We start from the raw sequence: 19,767 nt of genomic DNA on the forward strand, positions 1-19,767 counted from the left end.
GCTTCCCTCCTCCTCCTCTTCTATGCTGAGCTTCAGCCAGCCACGCCAGCACATTTCAACATTTGAAGTCCTGGCTCTTTTGCTCAGTAATCATGTCCTGAAAAAGTCATTAGCACTTGTCTGCTTTTCAATGGCGAGCTGACCAATGAGGGAAAAAGTGGTTGGGAGCAAGGCCGAGTGATTGCACCAGTGAGCTGCCCTGGTCCGGAGGTGGAACTCATTTTTGTGATCTCCTATGCCCCTGTGAGCATTTGAATTTGCCATCTTTTGAGTAGATAATCTTTAGGATTCCTCAGCGGAACAGCTAGTTAATGCGAGAACCTGTTAAAAACTGACATCGTTTGCATGACAAGTTATATTCCTTTTTTTTAAACCATTTAAATACTTTTATTAGCTGCAGTTATTGGATGCTAGGAAATACCACATCCTTAAGAATACAATGTGGATGGATTTGTCTGTGGAAATGCAGTATTTTAAGGGAACAGTTTGTAGCTTTGGTCCTACCTCTGCTCAGCGCCTGAATGTCTTTGCTCTTCCCTATAGCCTTCCTCAATCACAGTGCGGGAGCCCAGGGGCAGAAACGAATCTGTGCCCCTGACTCTCATCAGAGAAAAAGGAACCTATGGAATGGTCACGGTGACTTTTGAGGTATGTTTACTCTGAAAAAATTTTAAGTGGTAACATTTTAGAGTTCATACCAGATAGCTATAATTTTAAAAATCAAGGTTCTTTGTATAAGAAATATGACCCTATGTTCCACAAATGAGTGAGACCTTTAATAAAAATGAAATTAAATACTTTTATTATCTGATAAATTTCATGGTTAATATAAAAATGTTTTCCTTGTTACTTGAATATACTGTGCTTACATGGAACACAATGTATCACTTAACCACAAAATACAATGGTAATAATAATGTTAACTCTATAAAATTTATAGAACCTTTATGATAAACTTTTTCTAGGATATAAAATGTTTAAATGCCCATGGATCACTTAGACTTATACAAAGTTACTTAATATGTAGTCTTCCCCACCTGCATTTTCCATTTTAAAAAATGCACTTAATGGATAGTGTTAAAAGTAGTTGCACTCCACTGTGGAGTTCTGTAGATACTATAGCATTTGACATGAATAAGATAGGCTGTGGGTGAGGTGTATTTCTTCTGGTGCTGGCTGTAACCATTCCATTTTATTGCTTACTGAGCACATGCTCACCATTATGTCATCATATTGCTGTTCTATGAGATACATATTTAAATCTTCAACTAATTTTTGTTTTATAAGATCGAAAACATGATCATATGCTATTTTCAAACATTAACACCTTGAAAAGTCTTGCTACCAATTTATATCTTCATTATGAATTATAACATCAATAAAATGGGTAATTTGACTTATGTAACATAATTCTACTGAAGCATAGAAGAGTTTTACTTGTGCTGGTGGAGTCCTACATCATATGGTGGTTATGTTAATGACATAAGAAAATAAACTGGCATAAGGCAGTAATGCATGAAAAGCATAGGCAATAATTAAATATGCAGCAGTCTTTCAAGTTCTACAGAAGAAGCCTTAAGCAATATTTAATCTGCTTAGGAATATGCACTTAGATCATCCATTCTTGAAATTTTTTCTGATAATAATAAATATGGGAAAAGTGTGAAGAATTGTAGAAAGGACATGGCATCGTCAGTTACAGTGTTTTCAGCTTTGCTGTGGGTGTCTGAAGTTATTTTATTGGCTCTTAACTCTTTTGTTCAGTTGAAATAGTTACAGGTTTCATTTGTGGAGCCCTTAATATTTCCATATACTATTCTAATGCATTACTCCAATGCTGTTTTCACTGCATGTAAACAGCAACTCTTTCCAGCATTCAGTCTCTCTCATGCCCTTTTAAATTTTATCTCCGTAATCCTTATCCTCATCTCACACAAACTCATTTATTATTTGTTCCTTTTCATCAAATGTAAGGTCCTGGTGGTTTGGGAGTTTGCCTTGTTCACTGCTGTATACTTACTACCTAAAAAAGGTCAGGCACAGAGTACTTAATAAATACTTTTCAAAAGGAATGATTTTTATTAAATCTTCACATCTAGCCTGTTATAAATTATTAGAGGCCCAGTGCACAGATTTGTGCACGCGTGGGGTCCCTCGGCCTGGTCAGCGATCAGGGGTGAGGGAGGTAGGCCAGCCGGGGGGGTAGGGCTGCGGGAGGTTGGCCTGCGGGGGGGATAGGCTGTGGGAGGTTCGGCCAGCCAGGGGAAGGGACCGTGGGAGGTTGGCTGGCCATGGGAGGTTGGCTGTGGGAGCACACTGACCACCAGGGGACAGCTCCTGGTGGTCAGTGTGCGTCATAGCGACTGGTCATTCGGTCGCTTAGGCTTTTATATATATAGATTATGCTCATTTGAAAGATGAGGAAAATGCTGCATAGAGTTGTTAAATACCTTGCATAGTCCCTGGTGGAATTGCTATTTGCTTCCATTACTTAAGAGAATTTACTAATTTTGAATAACTTCCTCTCAAGAAAAATATTTATAAGTTTTTTCCCTCAGGTTTAATACAGTGGTTGGGCTAAAAGAGAAAGCTCTTCGAAACTATGTAGTTTAGTGTAATTATAGTTGAGATCTATAATTGTAGGTCTTGATTGTTAATTGGAAGGGCAGACTGACATTTGGTTAGTATAATTTTTGCAAAACATTTTAAAATAAACTTTCAGATTTTTGTCAGCTGACATCACAATAATGCTTTTTTACTCTTGTGAACTATTTTACATCTATTTCTTTGCAGGTAGAGGGTGGCCCAAATCCACCAGAAGAAGATTTGAGTCCAGTTAAAGGAAACATCTCCTTTCCCCCGGGCATAGCAATAGTAGTTTATAACCTGACAGTGCTTGATGATGAGGTGGGATATGTGAAATGTTCAAATGGGACAAGGACTCTGTCTGTGTTATAGACCTATTAGAGAACATTATGTCAGAGATTAAATTGTGTTCAGTATTTGAAATTATTCAAGAACACAGTCCTATGTAAAGTTAGTATATTGTGCCAGTCATACTTTAGCTATAAAAAGCTCTTTTGGAGTATATGTTGTTAATATTTTCCTTATTTATTTCACATTAAATCGTACTATATATCTAAAAGCTGATGAACCTGAATATAATTGTCAACCACAAAAATCTAAGCATTTTGTAAATGCTCATGATTGATTTTCTTAGTGATTTCAGTTTCGATCAGGTACACTATTACTTACTCAGCATAATATTTTACTATAAATGCAAAGAAGTTTTTACTATAGTTGGTATTCTTTTGTTTCGATATTTTTAATGTTCACATTCAGAGAAAGGCTTTAGTTATTTTTGCATTTCACATTGAAGTTACCAAGGATTGAGATATATGACTGCAAAGGGAAGAATGAGTTTGAATGATAATATGCAAGTATATCCACCATGAGCTAAAGAAGACAAACCATGACTTTTAACTTTAAAAAATCTTAGTGTTGCTAGTGGGAAAAAGAGGGAATAGCTGGGAATCTATAATCATCCCTCTACCTCCTACAAAAAAGTTAGAAAACCCAATCACAAGTCCCAAGAGAAGAAAGAAAAATAAAAAAAGTAAACATTATTAGAAAAGAGTATTTCTCTTGAAATAGATGAACTATTAGGTAGCAGTATAACTAGTTTGTATTCTGGGAGCTAACAGAAATGTTTTGCTTTTAGATCCAGGAACAGTAAAAATGTTATAATTTGGGGCAATAATTAACTATACATTTTAATTGTAAATGTAAAAGCCCTGCTGTAACCGGTTTGCCTTAGTGGATAGAGCGTTGGCCTGTGGACTGAAGGGTCCCAGGTTCGATTCCAGTCAAGGGCACGTACCTTGGTTGCGGGCACATCCCCAGTAGAAGGGTGTGCAGGAGGCAGCTGATGTTTCTCTCTCATCGATGTTTCTAACTCTCTCTCTCCCTTCCTCTCTGTAAAAAAAATCAATAAAATATATTAAAAAAACAGGAACAGTTAAAAAAAATGTAAAAACCCTTCTAAGGATCTAATGTGCAACATGGTGATGATAGTTAATAATTATGGTATTGTATACTTGAAAGTTGCTGACAGTAGACCATAAGCATTCTCACCACATACACATAAGAGTTAACTATGTGAGATGATGGATGTGTTAATTATCTTGATCTTTAATTATCTTTGACAATATGTGTATATATAAAATCATCACATTGCACCCTTTAAATATAATTGTATTTTTCAATCATCCTCAGTAAAGTTGGGGAAAAAAGATCATCAATCAAGTCATATTTTATTTTCTGTGATAAATAGCTTTACCTCTTTCATTGATTGCTATTGATTGAGGTAAAAAGATATATTTTTTCACTTTTATTCATAAAATAGAATTTATAGTGAAGGAAAGCTCAAACAGCACAGTGGAAATTATCCCTAAGATTTCCGTGCAGTTACAAAAGATATATCCAGAGTATATATTTTAATTTTAACAATGTCAACATTTTCCCCAGTAGTGACTCTTACAGCTTGTTCTCCAGAGAGGCATGATGTGTATTTTGGAAATCATATGATTGGTATCATATGTTTAACTCTTGAATTAGAAACGCTTTATAAAGAAACAAGAGTAAATCACATGGTTGAAAACTAATAATTTGCATGTGATGTTTAATAATGTAGTTTTCCGGATTCTTAGATATTTTTTGACCTTGACTGTTGCTTTTGACCCTACTAGTTCTGATAAAACTACTAAGAATATATGTTCATTTTACTGTCAAATCTTTAGAGTTATCTAAAGATTGATCAAGGTTGAAAGACATTATACCTATACTTCATTATCTGTTCACACCATTGCCTTATGAACTTTTCCTTCCCTATCTAAAAAGTTATTTTCTTTTAGAAAATATTTTAGCAAGTGGACACTAAACAAGCCTCTCTATAGGCTCCCTTCAGTTAAATATTTTTTTTAATATATTTTATTGATTTTTTACAGAGAGGAAGGGAGAGAGATAGAGAGTTAGAAACATCGATGAGAGAGAAACATCGATCAGCTGCCTCCTGCACATCTCCCACCGGGGATGTGCCCGCAACCCAGGTACATGCCCTTGACCGGAATCGAACCCGGGACCCTTCAGTCCGCAAGCCGACGCTCTATCCACTGAGCCAACCGGCTTCGGCAGTTAAATATTTTTAATTTTTATGTAATTTATTGAAACATAGTGACTTTTTACACTTTGGTTGCTTTGCAGGTGTTTTATTTATTGATGTTTTTGCTATAATTAATATTTCTTTGACAGGTACCAGAAAATGATGAAACATTTTTGATTCAACTTAAAAGTGTAGAAGGAGGAGCTGAGATTAACACTTCTAGGAGCTCCGTTGAGATCATCATTAAGAAAAATGATAGTCCTGTGAGGTTCATTCAGAGCAATTATTTGGTACCGGAGGAAGACCACATTCTCATAATTCCAGTGATTCGTGGAAAAAATGACAGTGGCTATCCAATTGGATCTGATGAATATGAAGTTTCAATCAGTTATGCTATTGTAACTGGGAATTCAACAGCACATGCCCAGCAAAATGTAGACTTCATTGATCTTCAGCTAAACACAACTATTGTTTTTCCACCTTTTGTTCATGAATCATACCTGAAATTTCAAATAATTGATGACACCGTACCAGAGATTGCTGAATCGTTTCATGTTGTGTTACTAAAAGATACCTTAAAGGGAGATGCTGTGCTAGTAAGCCCTTCTGTTGTACAAGTCACCATTAAGCCAAATGACAAACCTTATGGGGTCCTCTCATTCAACAGTGTCTTGTTTGAAAGGACAGTTATAATTGATGAAGATACAACATCAAGGTATGGTTTATTTTAAGCCTAAACCTGTTTCTACAGTCACTTTTTTATATTATTCCAAGATTTAATGTTTGTGGTGTTGGACACAATGCTGAACTCTTGAGAGTATGTGTCCTTTCCTCCACCATGGTCTCACTGTTTTCTCTCCTACTTTGGGAGTGATTTAAATATGCAGGTGAATTCCTACTATAGTTGTTTCCTAGGATATATCTAAATATCAAATCCTTCATATTAAAAACAATCATTCTTTATGTATGGAGACTGTTTTTAACTCTATCTGATGGCCAACTTTACAGTTGAATACTCCATCTAAAGGAACTAGAGTGGATGGTGTGACTGTATATATTTCTTTTTTAAAAATTCTAGATTTGAAAATATTACCGTCGTCAGAAATGGCGGCACCCATGGGAATATTTCCGTGAACTGGGTGTTGACACGGAATAGCAGTGATCCCTCACCGGTAACAGCAGATATTGGACCAAGTTCTGGAGTTCTCCACTTTGCACAAGGGCAGATGTTGGCATCCATTCCTCTTACTGTCGTTGATGATGATCTTCCAGAAGAGGCAGAAGCTTATCTGCTGCAGATTCTGCCTCATACAATACGAGGAGGTGCAGAAGTGAGCGAACCAGCAGAGGTAGGTCTATTGTTACGCTTTACTCGTATTTCTGTGTCGTAGAAGAGCCAAAGAATTTGATCACACAGGTCTCATTTATGTGTACTTTGATGTGGCAGGAAGAACATACATTGGTTTTTGGAAATGATGATTGCTTCGCTTGCTCAAGGTTGTCCCTTCTGTAAATAAAAAATTTAGTCTTAAAAAATTCAACAAACTACAAATTGGGAAGGTTTTCAGATCTGTTTTTGTCTCCTCTTTTACTCTAGTATACCAGTATACAAGAAGGGATCAGTTTTAGATATGATATGTAAGGAAATATTAAAAATCAGAATAGCCTAGAAAATAAACAGCTTGGGAATCTTGGAGGTGAGAATTATGCGTTTTAATATTTTATTCCTTTATCCTCAGCTTTTGTTCTACATTCAGGATAGTGATGATGTTTATGGCCTGATAACATTTTTTCCTATGGAAAACCAGAAGATTGAAAGCAGCCCAGGAGAACGATATTTATCCTTGAGTTTTTCAAGATCAGGAGGAACTAAAGGAGATGTGAGGATGTTTTATTCTGCACTTTATATTCCGGCCGGAGCTGTGGACCCTTTGCGAGCAAAAGATGGCATCTTAAATATATCCAGGAGAAATAGCCTCATTTTTCCAGAACAAAAAACCCAAGTCACTACTAAATTACCAATAAGGAATGATGCATTCCTTCAAAATGGGGCCCACTTCCTTATACAGGTATTTTAATGATTAAAGTAATTTAAATGTTGCTTAAATTGTAAGCGTACTTATCTATGTGAAAGAGTTAACTAACCATTATTTTGATCTCATTTATAATTTGGATTCTACTATTGGTTACTAGAAGTTACTTAGGGAGTCCAGAGAGGCATATTAGGATGAAAAAAACAAGGGCTCTACTAAAAGTTAAAATTTTAGTCAGGGTGATAATAAAAGCACATCAGACATGAAATGCAGGTCAGAATATAGTGGATGACATAGTGAAGTAACTCACAAACTGTTAATGGGGAAGGGGGGGGATAGATAAAGATCTGCAGTTCTTTTGAGTGATTTGAGAATATGTGACATAGGAATGGGGTGTGTAAGATACATGTTTTTTCATGATTAATACTTACAGGGAAGGCATTCCAGAAATTAAGCAATATGAGAACAATTGTATACTGTAGATACTTTTAAATAATATACTAAAAATCTGTTTCTTTGTCTATTAACTGTATATAGCACCTCTGGATTTTCATCTACTTAATAAGAAGAAATAAGGGCCTTATAAACATATTCTCCATCTTACCTCTTATTTTTTAACTTTTATTAACATTTTTATTGTCAAAGTTTAAAACATCTGCACTCACATGATAGTATGATTGTGTTTTGTATTTGGTTTTGGTTGATTCTGAAAATTAGAAAGCAATAAAAGTACTTATCAAGTTTTGTTAATGTAAATATAGATTCAGATAGTGTGAATGATTCATAAAGAGTATAATCTTATGTCACTATACTTTTTGTCAACTGAAATATATATAAAATGAAATCTCATTTTATTATTACTTTTGAATCATGCCACACTTAAATTTGTTTCATAATTTTGCGTAGACTTTGTCTTATGGTTTATGCTTTCTCTGGAGTTTCTGATTGCTCTTATTTTACATACCACCCTCACCATGTTAGGGCTTGCAGCTGTCTAACATACTTTGAGTGTTGAGTTCAGCTGCATCGCTTTCTGTGCTTCACATCTGGGAGCTTTTTTACTGAGCTTTTGAATTTTCTTGATCTCTTGCCTTTTCCTTAAGTTGTGTTTTAAGTTTTGTTGTAATATATCTATCCTCAAATACATGTGCAGAAAATATATGTGCAAGGTAAACTTTTTGAGTCTTTGAGCATTTAAAGATGAAATTTTATGCATTGATAATTTGGCTAGGTAAAAATTTCTAGATTAAAATAATTTTTTCTTTACTTCTTGGGAAGGTTTGTTTTTTAATTTCTATTGTTGCTGACATGAAATTTGATGGCAAAAAAATAAAGCAGATAACTTGTTCTTTATCTCTGAAAGTTTTGTTTTTTTTTTTTTACATCTTCTTGGTATTCTAAATTTCACAGTCCTTGCCATGCACTTCCATTCTGAAGACTCTTGTCTTTTTTTTTTTTTTTTTTTTTAATCTGGGCCACCACTCATGCTTGTACTGTTTCTGAATTTCTTGACAATTCCTGGTGAAGGGGTCTAGTGGTTGACCTGTTACAGGGATATATAATTTGTAGGGGATGCCTTTTTATAATATGCCCACTCAGAGGGAGATGATTTTCCAGTGTTCCCAAAGCTTTGTTACTAGTGGCAGGACATCCTGTTCATCATCTTTATTTTTATTATTAGTTATTTTATCGTCTCCTCAAAATGAGGAAATTCTGATATGCTGCATATTTTTGTCTATGAGGATAACCCACTCTTTGGAGGACCCTTGCCTTTCGCTTTTTGGAGAGATGGGTGAACAGAACAGGGAATCATTTACAATTGTCTGTTTCCCCTGCGTCCTGTGGAATGCTCTTGTGAGCTGGCTGGGGGGCGGGGTGATCTGGGTCTGTGAAGTGGAATTAAGCAAGCGGTCAAGCCCATACCCTGGCAGGAAGTTAAAGCAACTAGAACGCTGCCAGCAGAACACATATGAAGATGTGGTTAGAGATTTTAAAAAGACCTTTATGTTTGGCTTTATACTAACTTTAAAGTTAGTTTTATTAGTATATGGAAATGCATACTAATTTCACCAGATTTCCCTTAGTGTGGCATTTCCAAACTTAGCGATTTCCAAGAACCTTTGGGAGACAATAACTTGTCAAGTGGAATTTCAGAATTGAATGGAGGTGTTTGTCTTTTGTCTTATTTTTGGTGTGAGCACTCTCTACGTTCTCTGCTATCGGTGTCTTCTCGACTCAGAGCATTCTCATTAGTGTGCATTGTCTCAGTCAGTGGAGACTGCCACAAAGAATACCATAGCCTGGTGGCTTCAATGATAGACGTTCATTTCTCACAGTCCTGGAGGCCGGTGTCCTGGTTTGGAGGGGTTCTGGTGAGGCCGGCCTCCCGGTGTGGAGACTGCTGTCTTCTTGGTGTGTCCTCACGTAGTGGAGAGCCAGAAGAAGCAAGCTCTTTGCTATCTCTTCTTCTTTTTTTTTTTTTAAAAAATATATGTTTTATTGATTTTTTACAGAGAGGAAGGGAGAGGGAGAGTTAGAAACATTGATGAGAGAGAAACATCGATCAGCTGCCTCCTGCACACCCACTACTGGGGATGTGCCTGCAAGCAAGGTACATGCCCTTGACTGGAATCGAACCTGGGACCCTTGAGTCCGCAGCCAAACCCGGTAGGGCACTATCTCTTCTTATAAGGGCACTAATTTCATCACGAGGGCTCTACCTCCCAAAGGTCCCCTCTCCAAATACCATCATTATTGGGGATTTAGGATTTCAACATATGAATTCTGTGGGAACATAAACATTTAATTCATAGCATATGTTTAAGGTTTTTGTGTTTCCATTATCTCAGCATTCAGTTCTCCCTTCTGTCTCTCCAGTTTTGCATAGGTCACAACTCATATGAGAACCAACTTATTAAAATAAGTGAAACAAAGCAGAGATTTTATACAGTTGCTTTTTGCACCGTGGAGGCCTGGGCAGCCTGGCATTCCTACAGTGGCTGCCGTAACGAGACAGGAGTTTGAAGACTGATAATGCAGAAGTGTTGATTTTGATTTGTAGGGGACTTTTCTGTTCCCAGTCTAGTTTTCTGATTTCTTATGCTGCCTCAACCACTTTTTACTATGGATGACAATATTAGTAGCCTTTATATTAAACTTTTAGTTTTTTAAAAATACCTTTCAATATCTCTAGCCAAGTAGCTGCAGAGAATCCTTAAGTAAACAAAACCTTATTAAGAGACTTAGATAGGGTCAGATATTATCCTAGCTAGTTTATGTTTCAACATTCTACATGAACTTGACAATTTGTTTCTGGTGACACTTGAAAAGTAAGGTAACACTTGAAGAATCATGTAAAGTCTGAATTTTTGGTGATCCCATGTTGGAAATCTGTTTGCACCACTAATTCTGAATTCAGTTCTTTATCTGTTTGCATATTCAGTTAAAAAACAAAGCTCTCACTGTGCAGACATTTTAATTTAACACTGTAGGGAAAAAGGCATTATTAGTCACTGACACAGTTTCTTGAGGTTCAAAATAGCTGTAGGTCCTGGAAGGCTGGTTGGAATGAGAAGGTTGTGTAGTTTGTATAGTGCATAATGGATGAGCAATTCAAGAATAGGAGGCATCAGACTCTGCATGGAAAGTTGAATGAAACTGAAGAAAGGAGAATCTGAGACATGAGCTCCTCATTCTTCAGTGATCCTCTCAGCTACATACATCAGTCTGAGACACAACTTTTGGCAAGCTTGGGGTTACTAATGTGCCGCCCCAGTTGCAAACTGTCTGAAAGCAAAGAACAACTCGGTATGAATGGAACAGTTTGATTTAGCAGATGCTTAAGGAACCCAGACAAAAAGGCTTAGAGACCAGGAAATAAGCTATGTAAAATTAGCATTTTCTTTTTAATCAGTTCATTTTATAGCCTTCTATACCTTCTTTCTTTAAAATTTTCAAAATATGGTACTTAGAATTCTTTAACTTTTGATAAATATAAATATGACTTATTTTCTTTCTTTCTTTTTAGAAAGTTTTAAAGTAAAATTATATTCAGTTTTTTCCCCTTCATGTTTTAAATAGTATTACCAGTTCAGAGCTTCGTGAATACATGGGAATGAGAATGTTTGTTCACACACGTGTTTACATATGACCAGTGTATTTTACCAACATCTTTGCCTCTAAACAATGCATACTTTATATTTTATGCCATTCAAATATACATATTTTATTTTATTCTTTGTGCTATTTTTAAAGATAAATATATATATGTGTATGGGTATATAGATATTCCTTTTCTCTAGAAAGAATAACAGTTATACTTGTGTGGTTTTAGCTATTTATCTTTATATTTTATTTATTTTATAAGATAAATTCAATATACTAAGGAATCACATTTTAGTTTACTTGACTCAGTTTATATACGAATATTTGGCAAAATTTGTCAATCTAATTTCTTTTTTCATTGACTCAAATGTATGTTTACCAAATATGGAATTTTTTTTTTTCAAATATGGAATTTTTAATATCTTTCTCTTATATATGATTTTCAAGGCAAGGTGTGTGACATTTTTTAAAAGGCATGTATTTTGCCCTTTAAAATGTATAATGTTCATAAAAAAATTTTAAGAGTATATGAGGGATCAGTACCAGTTCAGTCCACTTGTGGAAAACCCACTTAAATTACGGTTGTTACCACATTACAAAGCCTAATAGAGAGCTCTCGAGTGAGAGACCCATAATGTTTTGTTAAGTTCAAAACTGCTTTTTACCTTAAAATTGCTATGCTTTTTGCAGTCCTATAATGATTATTTTTACATTTAAGTGAATACTGTGAAGATTGAGAAGTTGGATTTTGAAAAATTAGAATGTTAAATGTTGAAAATTTGTGATAGATCAGGATTCCTACAGAGCTCAGTTTATGTTGGCGAGATGAATCAACAAATATTTCTTGTGTAGCTGCTGCAGTTTGAGATCTATGTCAAGTATTGGGAAAATACTGAGAAGGACACAAACTCACAAGAACTCTATAATCCTGTTGGGAAGTGAAAGCCCGTAACACACATAATGATCATAAGCAAGCAATGTGTGAAATTTATAATTAAGTCTAAGTTTAGTGAGAATAACAATAGAAGTTCCAAAACAAATAGAATAGAAAGGGCTAGAAGATCCAAGGAAATCTTCATGGAAGAGAGGGAAATGTAATTGGTCTTTAAGAGCAGGTACACTTTGGACTTGTGAAATGATGCAGGGAGGCTATTCTGAATGAGGAGAGCTCCATCAAAGCTACTCTGGTGGTCATGTTCATTAATTACAGGGACACTCCATGCTTTACAGGTGTTGCATTTCTTTAAATGTAAAGGCATACTAAGTCACATTTGGAGTTTCAATGGTTGTGTATTCTCTGGCAGAGAAGGGGTTTGGGTGATTGAGTAGAGCTGTGGACTAGTGGAAGAGAGGAAAGAGATGTGGACAACTCTCTGACATTTGGCTTTAAGGTTAAGATGGTTGGGTATAGGTAACAAGGAAGAAGAGCAGATGGTGGTGCTGATGGTGGTAGTGGAGAGGGGACATGAAACAGAGATAGTGATTTCAATTTTTGATATTTTATCTGCAAAGTTTCAATGTGACATTTATGTTATATCTAATAGCGGTGGTTTATAGACTTTTTGACACTTGCAGGAGATATCTAGAGATTATTAGAAAGAGGGTATAAAATTATAAGATAAAGGGCTTAGAAAAAACTCTGGGAAATAATAATAGCTGAGGAGCAGAAGGAGCTCAAGAAGCCAGTGCAGGAGATTGAAACAGGATGGAGAGGGAAGAAGAAAGAGAATGAAGTTGCTAAGTTATTGGTAGCCTTTATCCATGTTTACTTTGTTACCCCATGCAATTAAGACTTTTTTATTTTAAAATTTCTGTTCTTTTTTTGTTTTGTTTATTATAGTTGGAAACTGTGGAGTTGGTGAACATAAATCCCCCAATTCCACCTATCAGTCCTAGATTTGGGAAAATCTGCAATATTTCTTTAGCCGTTACTCCAGATATTGCAAATGGAGAAATTGGCTTTATTAGCAACCTTCCGATCATTTTGCATGAACCAGAAGATTCCCCTGCTGAAGTGGTAAGTAGGCTTTCTCTTATCAATGAGGCCTACTGAGTTTGAGATATTGTACAGACACTAATTTTTTTAGAGGGTTAGCATATAGAGTTAATAGGTAGTGAAAAGCTTCACCATTTACAGCCAGCTTCAATATGTAGTTTGAAATAAGTAACTGATGAATGTGTGATTTTCCATAATCTTTTTTCATATTCGATAAAATAAAATTAGATTTTATTTGCTCACAGCAAAAGCAGTATTTTTTTGATGTGGCTGCTTTTGGATAATGCTATGACATGTGATAGAGTGATAGCTAAAACATCTACATATATAAAAGCCCAATGACTGTTACAGTGGAACAACCATAATGATCAGTCGTTATGACATGCACTGACCACCAGGGGCCAGATGCTCAACGCAGGAGCTGCCCTTGGTGATCAGTGCGCTCCCACAGCAGGAGCGCCGCTCAGCCAGAAGCTGGGCTCATGGCTGGTGAGTGCAGCAGCAGTGGCGGGAGCCTCTCCTTTGTCTGTGGCAGCCAAGCGGTGAGCCAAGCGGTAAGATGCGAGAAGGTGGGTGGTAAGGAGCAGCAAACCAAGCGGTAAGGAGCGAGCAGGCAGGCGGTTAGGAGTGAGGGGTCCCACATTGCGAGAGGGCGCAGGCCGGGCTGAGGGACACCCCCCTCCCCCCGTGCACGAATTTTGTGCATCAGGCCTCTAGTGAGATATATATATATATATATATATGTATACATATATATATATTATATATATATATATATATATATATATATATATACACACACACACACACATACACGCTAAGTGGTATATACCACAGGTGCATTTCACTCATTCATTTCTGAAAGCTAATCATGCCTGCCTGGGGCAGGACTGGGGTACTATTCTTGGTAGTGGAGGTGATGGTGGTAAAATTGTGGAATGCCTAATCTCAGGAATTTTGTATTATATATGTGGGCAAATTATTGGTTACTCCCATACCCCACACCACACAAAAGCATGCTCACAGATACAGCATCCCTCCCTCTGCCCCTACCCTGGTTGAATTTTCCCACCATCTATCTAGTGACCTTCAGTTCTACCATTCCCTGAACCATATTACATTGACCCTTCCAGGTCTCGGACACTTGCATATGATTTAAATTGGGTTAAGGTTCAGATCAGGAATGAGGAGAGCAATTTACGATATCAAAGCCTCATGCCAAAATATGGTGGTCACAACTTCCTTGGTTTATGTATTCGATTCTATATATTGGCAGAGGAGCTCCATTTTTCAAGATAGTTTTTATTTTTTATTATTATTCTTCATATATTGCTATCTTCTAAAAAAGGAAACCTACTAAAAAGGATTTAGCTTTTTCTTAAAGTGTGGATTCATTTTATTCATGTATCTTATAAAGCTATAAATTTACCATTTTACGTACTTCCCTTGGAAATTAGCTTTTCGGGGAAAAGTTTTGGGCTCCATGAACTTATATTCTTTCCCTCCTGGGAAACTGCAGAGAAAGTGGGAGTTTCTCTTAGCCCCATCTACAGCCTGGACTAGCCCACTCCCTCTGGTCATTTAAGGGTACAAGCCTCTGTTACATTTTCTGTCTTCCCTAAGAATCTTTGCGCTTTCGTCTCCAGCCCTGACCATTTCCAGCCAAATTCACAGAATGGTCAGTGAGGAAAATGTCTTCTTTTTAATTTTAATTTTTTCAAAGATGGACTGGGTTGAAGGGCAAAGAGCAAAGAGGATACCTTATTTAGGAGTTTAAACAGAATAACGTGTCTACAATTAAGTAATCATTTATATTCTTTGTTTGAAAAACATCATGATCTATGGTGTCCTTTTATTATATATTTAATGTGTACTACACTTAAGTAAAATTACCAATTTGTTTCAGAACTATTATAATAGCTTTTATTTATTTCGTTCATACTGTGATGTACTGTAATCTTCACCACAAACTTGCAAAACAGGGAATCACTAACTTCATTTCACATGTGGAAATTGAGATCAGAGAGGTTAAGTAACTTGCCCAAGGTAACCCAGAGCCATGATTTGAATATCTGATTTTGTTTGAACTGCATTTATTATATTGGTTAGAAACATTTCTTATTGTTACTTATATTATTTTCTTATGTTGCCACCTATCATTTTAGGATATATTTTATGAAACATAATTTTCTCATTGTAATCTCACAAAGGTTTATTTTTGTTTATATTGTGACATTAGATTAATTTCATATTTTAGAGAATCTCAGATTGAAATTTACTTTTTAGTCAAATTGTTCTATGTTTTTTCATCATCCTGTCTTTTAAAATATTTAAGTCTTTTTGTTAAGACATCCCTAGTTAGGCATCTTTTTTGGTGGGGACAATTTTGTTAGTAATTTGATTAACAAAAACTAATAAATATAGTTCTATCTAAAATTATTTCCAAGCTTAAGGAAAAGGCTTGTGCAAATGTTTTTAATGCCCTTTAACAGTTTACTTTTCCATAAAGAATACATATATTCATGTAATAACATGTGAACGCAATCACTGAAAAGCATAGATAGTATGTGAGTATATAAGAAATTATTCTTTTTTGTTTTTTCTTTATAAGGTATACATTCCCTTACATCGGGATGGAACTGATGGCCAGGCTACTGTCTATTGGAGTTTGAAGCCCTCTGGCTCTAATTCAAAAGCAGTGACCCTGGACGATATAGGTCCCTTTAATGGCTCTGTTGTATTTTTATCTGGCCAAAGTGACACAACAATCAACATTACTGTCAAAGCTGATGACATACCGGAAATGAATGAGACAGTAACACTTTCTCTAGACAGGTAATAACCATTTAGGTAACGCTCAGTAACATTTATATATTCGAATTTTCAGAAATAATTTTGTTTTTTGCTTCAATTCTTCTCTCCTTATAAAGTAAAAAGAAAAAACTAAGAGATAATATGCTGGGCCCCTAACTATTCCCTTGGTTATTGATGGCTTCTGGTTAGACTGTAAATATTTTGACATCATGAACTTTTACCCTGCTATTCATTGTGAGGAAAGATTTGATAGAGAACTTATAGCTGGTTTCAAATAAATCTTAAGCATAGCTAATATGTTGCTATACTAAAACATATAGGCAGCAGCAAATCTAAAATATTAGATTAAGCAAACTGTTCTGCTAGCTTCATTTTCAACATGGGAGAGGATTAGAGCTCCTTTGAGTGACTTCAAAGAAACTGTTAATCTTCATATAATAAAATTCTCTCTTTTTTTTCATGGAATTTAAACATTAAGTAATGCTTATATTCCAGAGAATCAAAATAATACAAATTTAAGAGTTATTTTCAGTAATAATAAGGATTTAATTAACATTTTTCAGTGGGTCATTTATATTAAGAAAACATCACAATCATCAGTCTTTTTTTTTCAGTAATTCAGAAAACCTTTCCAAAAATGAAAAAAAAAACACTATTTAATTGATGTTATTTAAAAAAAAAATCAAAATGAAACTTATTACTATAGTTCTCTTTATGTTAAAGATGTTAACATATTAAAGTTAATGTTACTTGAGGGTTTTGATAAATTCATATTTTAAAACAGTAAAATTTATAGATAAATTTAATAGGCATTATTTTGTACTATATTAGGACTAGAGTAGGAATTCTTTTATGTGACCCCTGTTGCTTTCTATATTTTACTATGAGACTCTTGTAGGTTTTTCTTTGAAGGTGTTTTGATAAACACATTTCATAAACCTGATGAGTCATTGTGTTTTTATGAGAAAGAAAATACAGAATGTAGGGAACTTTATTGAATATCCACGGTTCAGTTGATTTGCTTTCAGAACCACATTATGCTTACTTTCTTTTTCATATTAAAAGTAAAACAAAACCACAACAACGAAACAAGCCGACAAAAAAAGCAAAAAAATAAAAACAACACATTCACACTGTCCAAGTGACTTAATGGTTACAATATGTACTTTACATTAAACCTTAAAAAATTTCATATGATAAAAAATCAGTTAAATGTAGTAAAATGTAAACTGAAAATTATCATTTTTTTCACTTATATATATTTTTGTCTTTAAGCTAGTTTCAAGTACTTATGAAATCAGTGGAAAATCTTAAAAAAACTAAAGCAAAATGAACAGTAATTATAAACCAAACATGTAGCTGAGAGTTTCTGCTCTGAACTAAATGTTTGAAGAATAATTTAAATTTTACCTCTGCAAGTTCATTGTAACTGTTCTTCATATTCTTTCAGAGTAGTAATTTTTAACCTTATCATGTAAACCATTGAAATTAATTAAATATTTGCCGAAACTGGTTTGGCTCAGTGGATAGAGCGTCGGCCTGCAGACTGAAAGGTCCCAGGTTCGATTCCAGTCAAGGGCATGTACCAGGGTTGCGGGCACATCCCCAGTGGGAGATGTGCAGGAGGCAGCTGATCGATGTTTCTCTCTCATCGATGCTTCTAGCTCTCTATCTCTCTCCCTTCCTCTCTGTAAAAAATCAATAAAATATATTAAAAAAAAAAGAAATTAATTAAATATAATTTTAAGTTGGTTTTCCTCTTTCTTTCCTATTGGTAAAAAACAGTTCACAATGAAATACAAATAGTGATGTAGAGAATTTCAGAAATCATTGGTTTCTTTTGAAATAGATGATACTAGTTCAAAATTATACTAAAATGTTTTAATTCAATTAGTAACTAATGCATACTTGTATTATCTCTATGCATGAACATGAATGAGCTAATTACATTTGAGTGTTCAAAGACATATTTATATTTAGTTAAATAAATGTGAGAATAAAATCTGCTACCTGAAATAATTTTATCAAATCTTTCATTTGAGACTTGCAAATTTTTAATAAAACTAAAATGAAAGAATGAATGAATCCTAGTATATGTGATTAAAAGAAGTTGCAATATAATATTGCAACGAAAAATAACACTCTATTGTGTTTACAGTTTATAGTTTTCTTTTAATGTCAAATTTAGGTAAAAGTTGCCCTGGTATTAAACAAATTATAATGCTTTTAATACCATACCAGTTGAAATATTTTATTGTTTAGTTTTCCCCAAATTAACAATTTTGTTATGCCAATTTATTTTTTAGAATTTTGGTATATGTGCTATATAACCTTTTATTTATAGTGTCATTTGACTTTAAAAGTGAAGCCAGAGGTCTGTATATTTTGACATGTGTTTTCCAATGCTGTTTTGAAAATGCACTTTATTGAGGATTTGAAAAAGTGCTTAGCTTTCTTGATATAAAGTTATATTTGAGTAAATAGATGTCATAATGAAATGATATAATGATATGGCGCCTTGAGTATATTCCTGTGCAAATGAGAGGTATATTTTTCTCTGCTTATAGAGTTTTTATTTTTTCAAAGCTAAACTGGCTTTAGATCTGAGGAAGGAGGGTTTTTCCCCCCAAAAAACTAATTAAAGCTACTAAGTAATTATAGGCCAGGCTGAATGAAAGTTGCTCAGCTGCTGCGGTTTGTAAGCATGCACAGTGCTTGGCAGGCCCCAGCGCCTGGGAGCAGGCCTGGAAAGGAATGTCTTCCATGCTGGCTGGCCATGGGGTCATGTTCCCTAAGTGGGAACTGCCGAACCCCTTGCTAGCATTTGTCAAGAGCAAAGAACCCAGTCTGCAGAGTCCCCATAAAGTGGACATTACTAGCTCACAGGGGGCAGTTTATTCTTACCTTGCCACTCTAAGCTTCTGTATCAGTGAGACTTTGGCAAATGGTGTCTGTTTCTTATTTCCCCTTCCCACGCTTCTTTTTGTGTTGACAGAGTAGAAACTGAAAGGTTTGTCGTGTATTTTGGGTAAGTGTGCAACATAACGCCTGGTTTTTGGTGATTCAACATTTTGTTTTGCAAGCCATTGTTTTGGATACAGCTGCTGTTCTGCATGAGCACAGGTCTTGAGAAATGCTGCTTGTCCACCTGCCTGTGCATGCGTTGTGTGTACTTTTATTTTTTAATGAAAAGGGGAGCTAATGAAGTCATTTGTCCCCTTGAGTTTTAAATTATGAATGCATTTAAGGTGTCTGATTAAAAAGTTTGAGAATTAGTGTATTTACGTATTAGGAAGAAATTAAAACTTTAACTTTCCTTATAGTTTACACATAGTATAGGGAAAAATTATTGTGCTTTGTGAAATTCTTACCTAACATTGTTGTAAATCTTATAGTTTGTTTAACAGAGAATTTGTAATAAAAACTCTCATTTCTTCCATTGATTTGTATGCAAACAATTTCTGCCTACATATTCTCAGTTTAAAAAAAATTTGCCTTTTTTATATAAGGGTAAGCATATTTTAAGAAAGTTAAAACAAATTATTTGTTTAATGCTTCAGATGGATATTTAGACTGGATATACTAGCTATAATCTGATTATTATATTCTGATTCAGTTATACTGTCTCCTAGCTTATGTGGACAGAAAAATTTTTAATT

The 19,767-nt window shown here is 35.0% G+C and overlaps 1 protein-coding gene across 1 annotated transcript in view; it reads left to right on the plus strand.

Moving 5' to 3' along the window:
- The window catches only part of ADGRV1 (adhesion G protein-coupled receptor V1), a 459,983-nt gene that overhangs the window by 23,376 nt on the left and 416,840 nt on the right, over positions 1–19,767 (plus strand). The window contains exons 6-12 of the mRNA XM_036308704.1: positions 544–648; positions 2,794–2,907; positions 5,311–5,876; positions 6,240–6,510; positions 6,901–7,230; positions 13,139–13,315; positions 15,906–16,129. Of these exons, the coding sequence (XP_036164597.1) occupies positions 544–648; positions 2,794–2,907; positions 5,311–5,876; positions 6,240–6,510; positions 6,901–7,230; positions 13,139–13,315; positions 15,906–16,129 (1,787 nt within the window). The remainder of the gene's footprint in view (positions 1–543; positions 649–2,793; positions 2,908–5,310; positions 5,877–6,239; positions 6,511–6,900; positions 7,231–13,138; positions 13,316–15,905; positions 16,130–19,767) is intronic.

This window comes from Myotis myotis, unplaced genomic scaffold (assembly GCF_014108235.1).
Source record: "Myotis myotis isolate mMyoMyo1 unplaced genomic scaffold, mMyoMyo1.p scaffold_m19_p_5, whole genome shotgun sequence".
NCBI lineage: Eukaryota > Metazoa > Chordata > Mammalia > Chiroptera > Vespertilionidae > Myotis > Myotis myotis.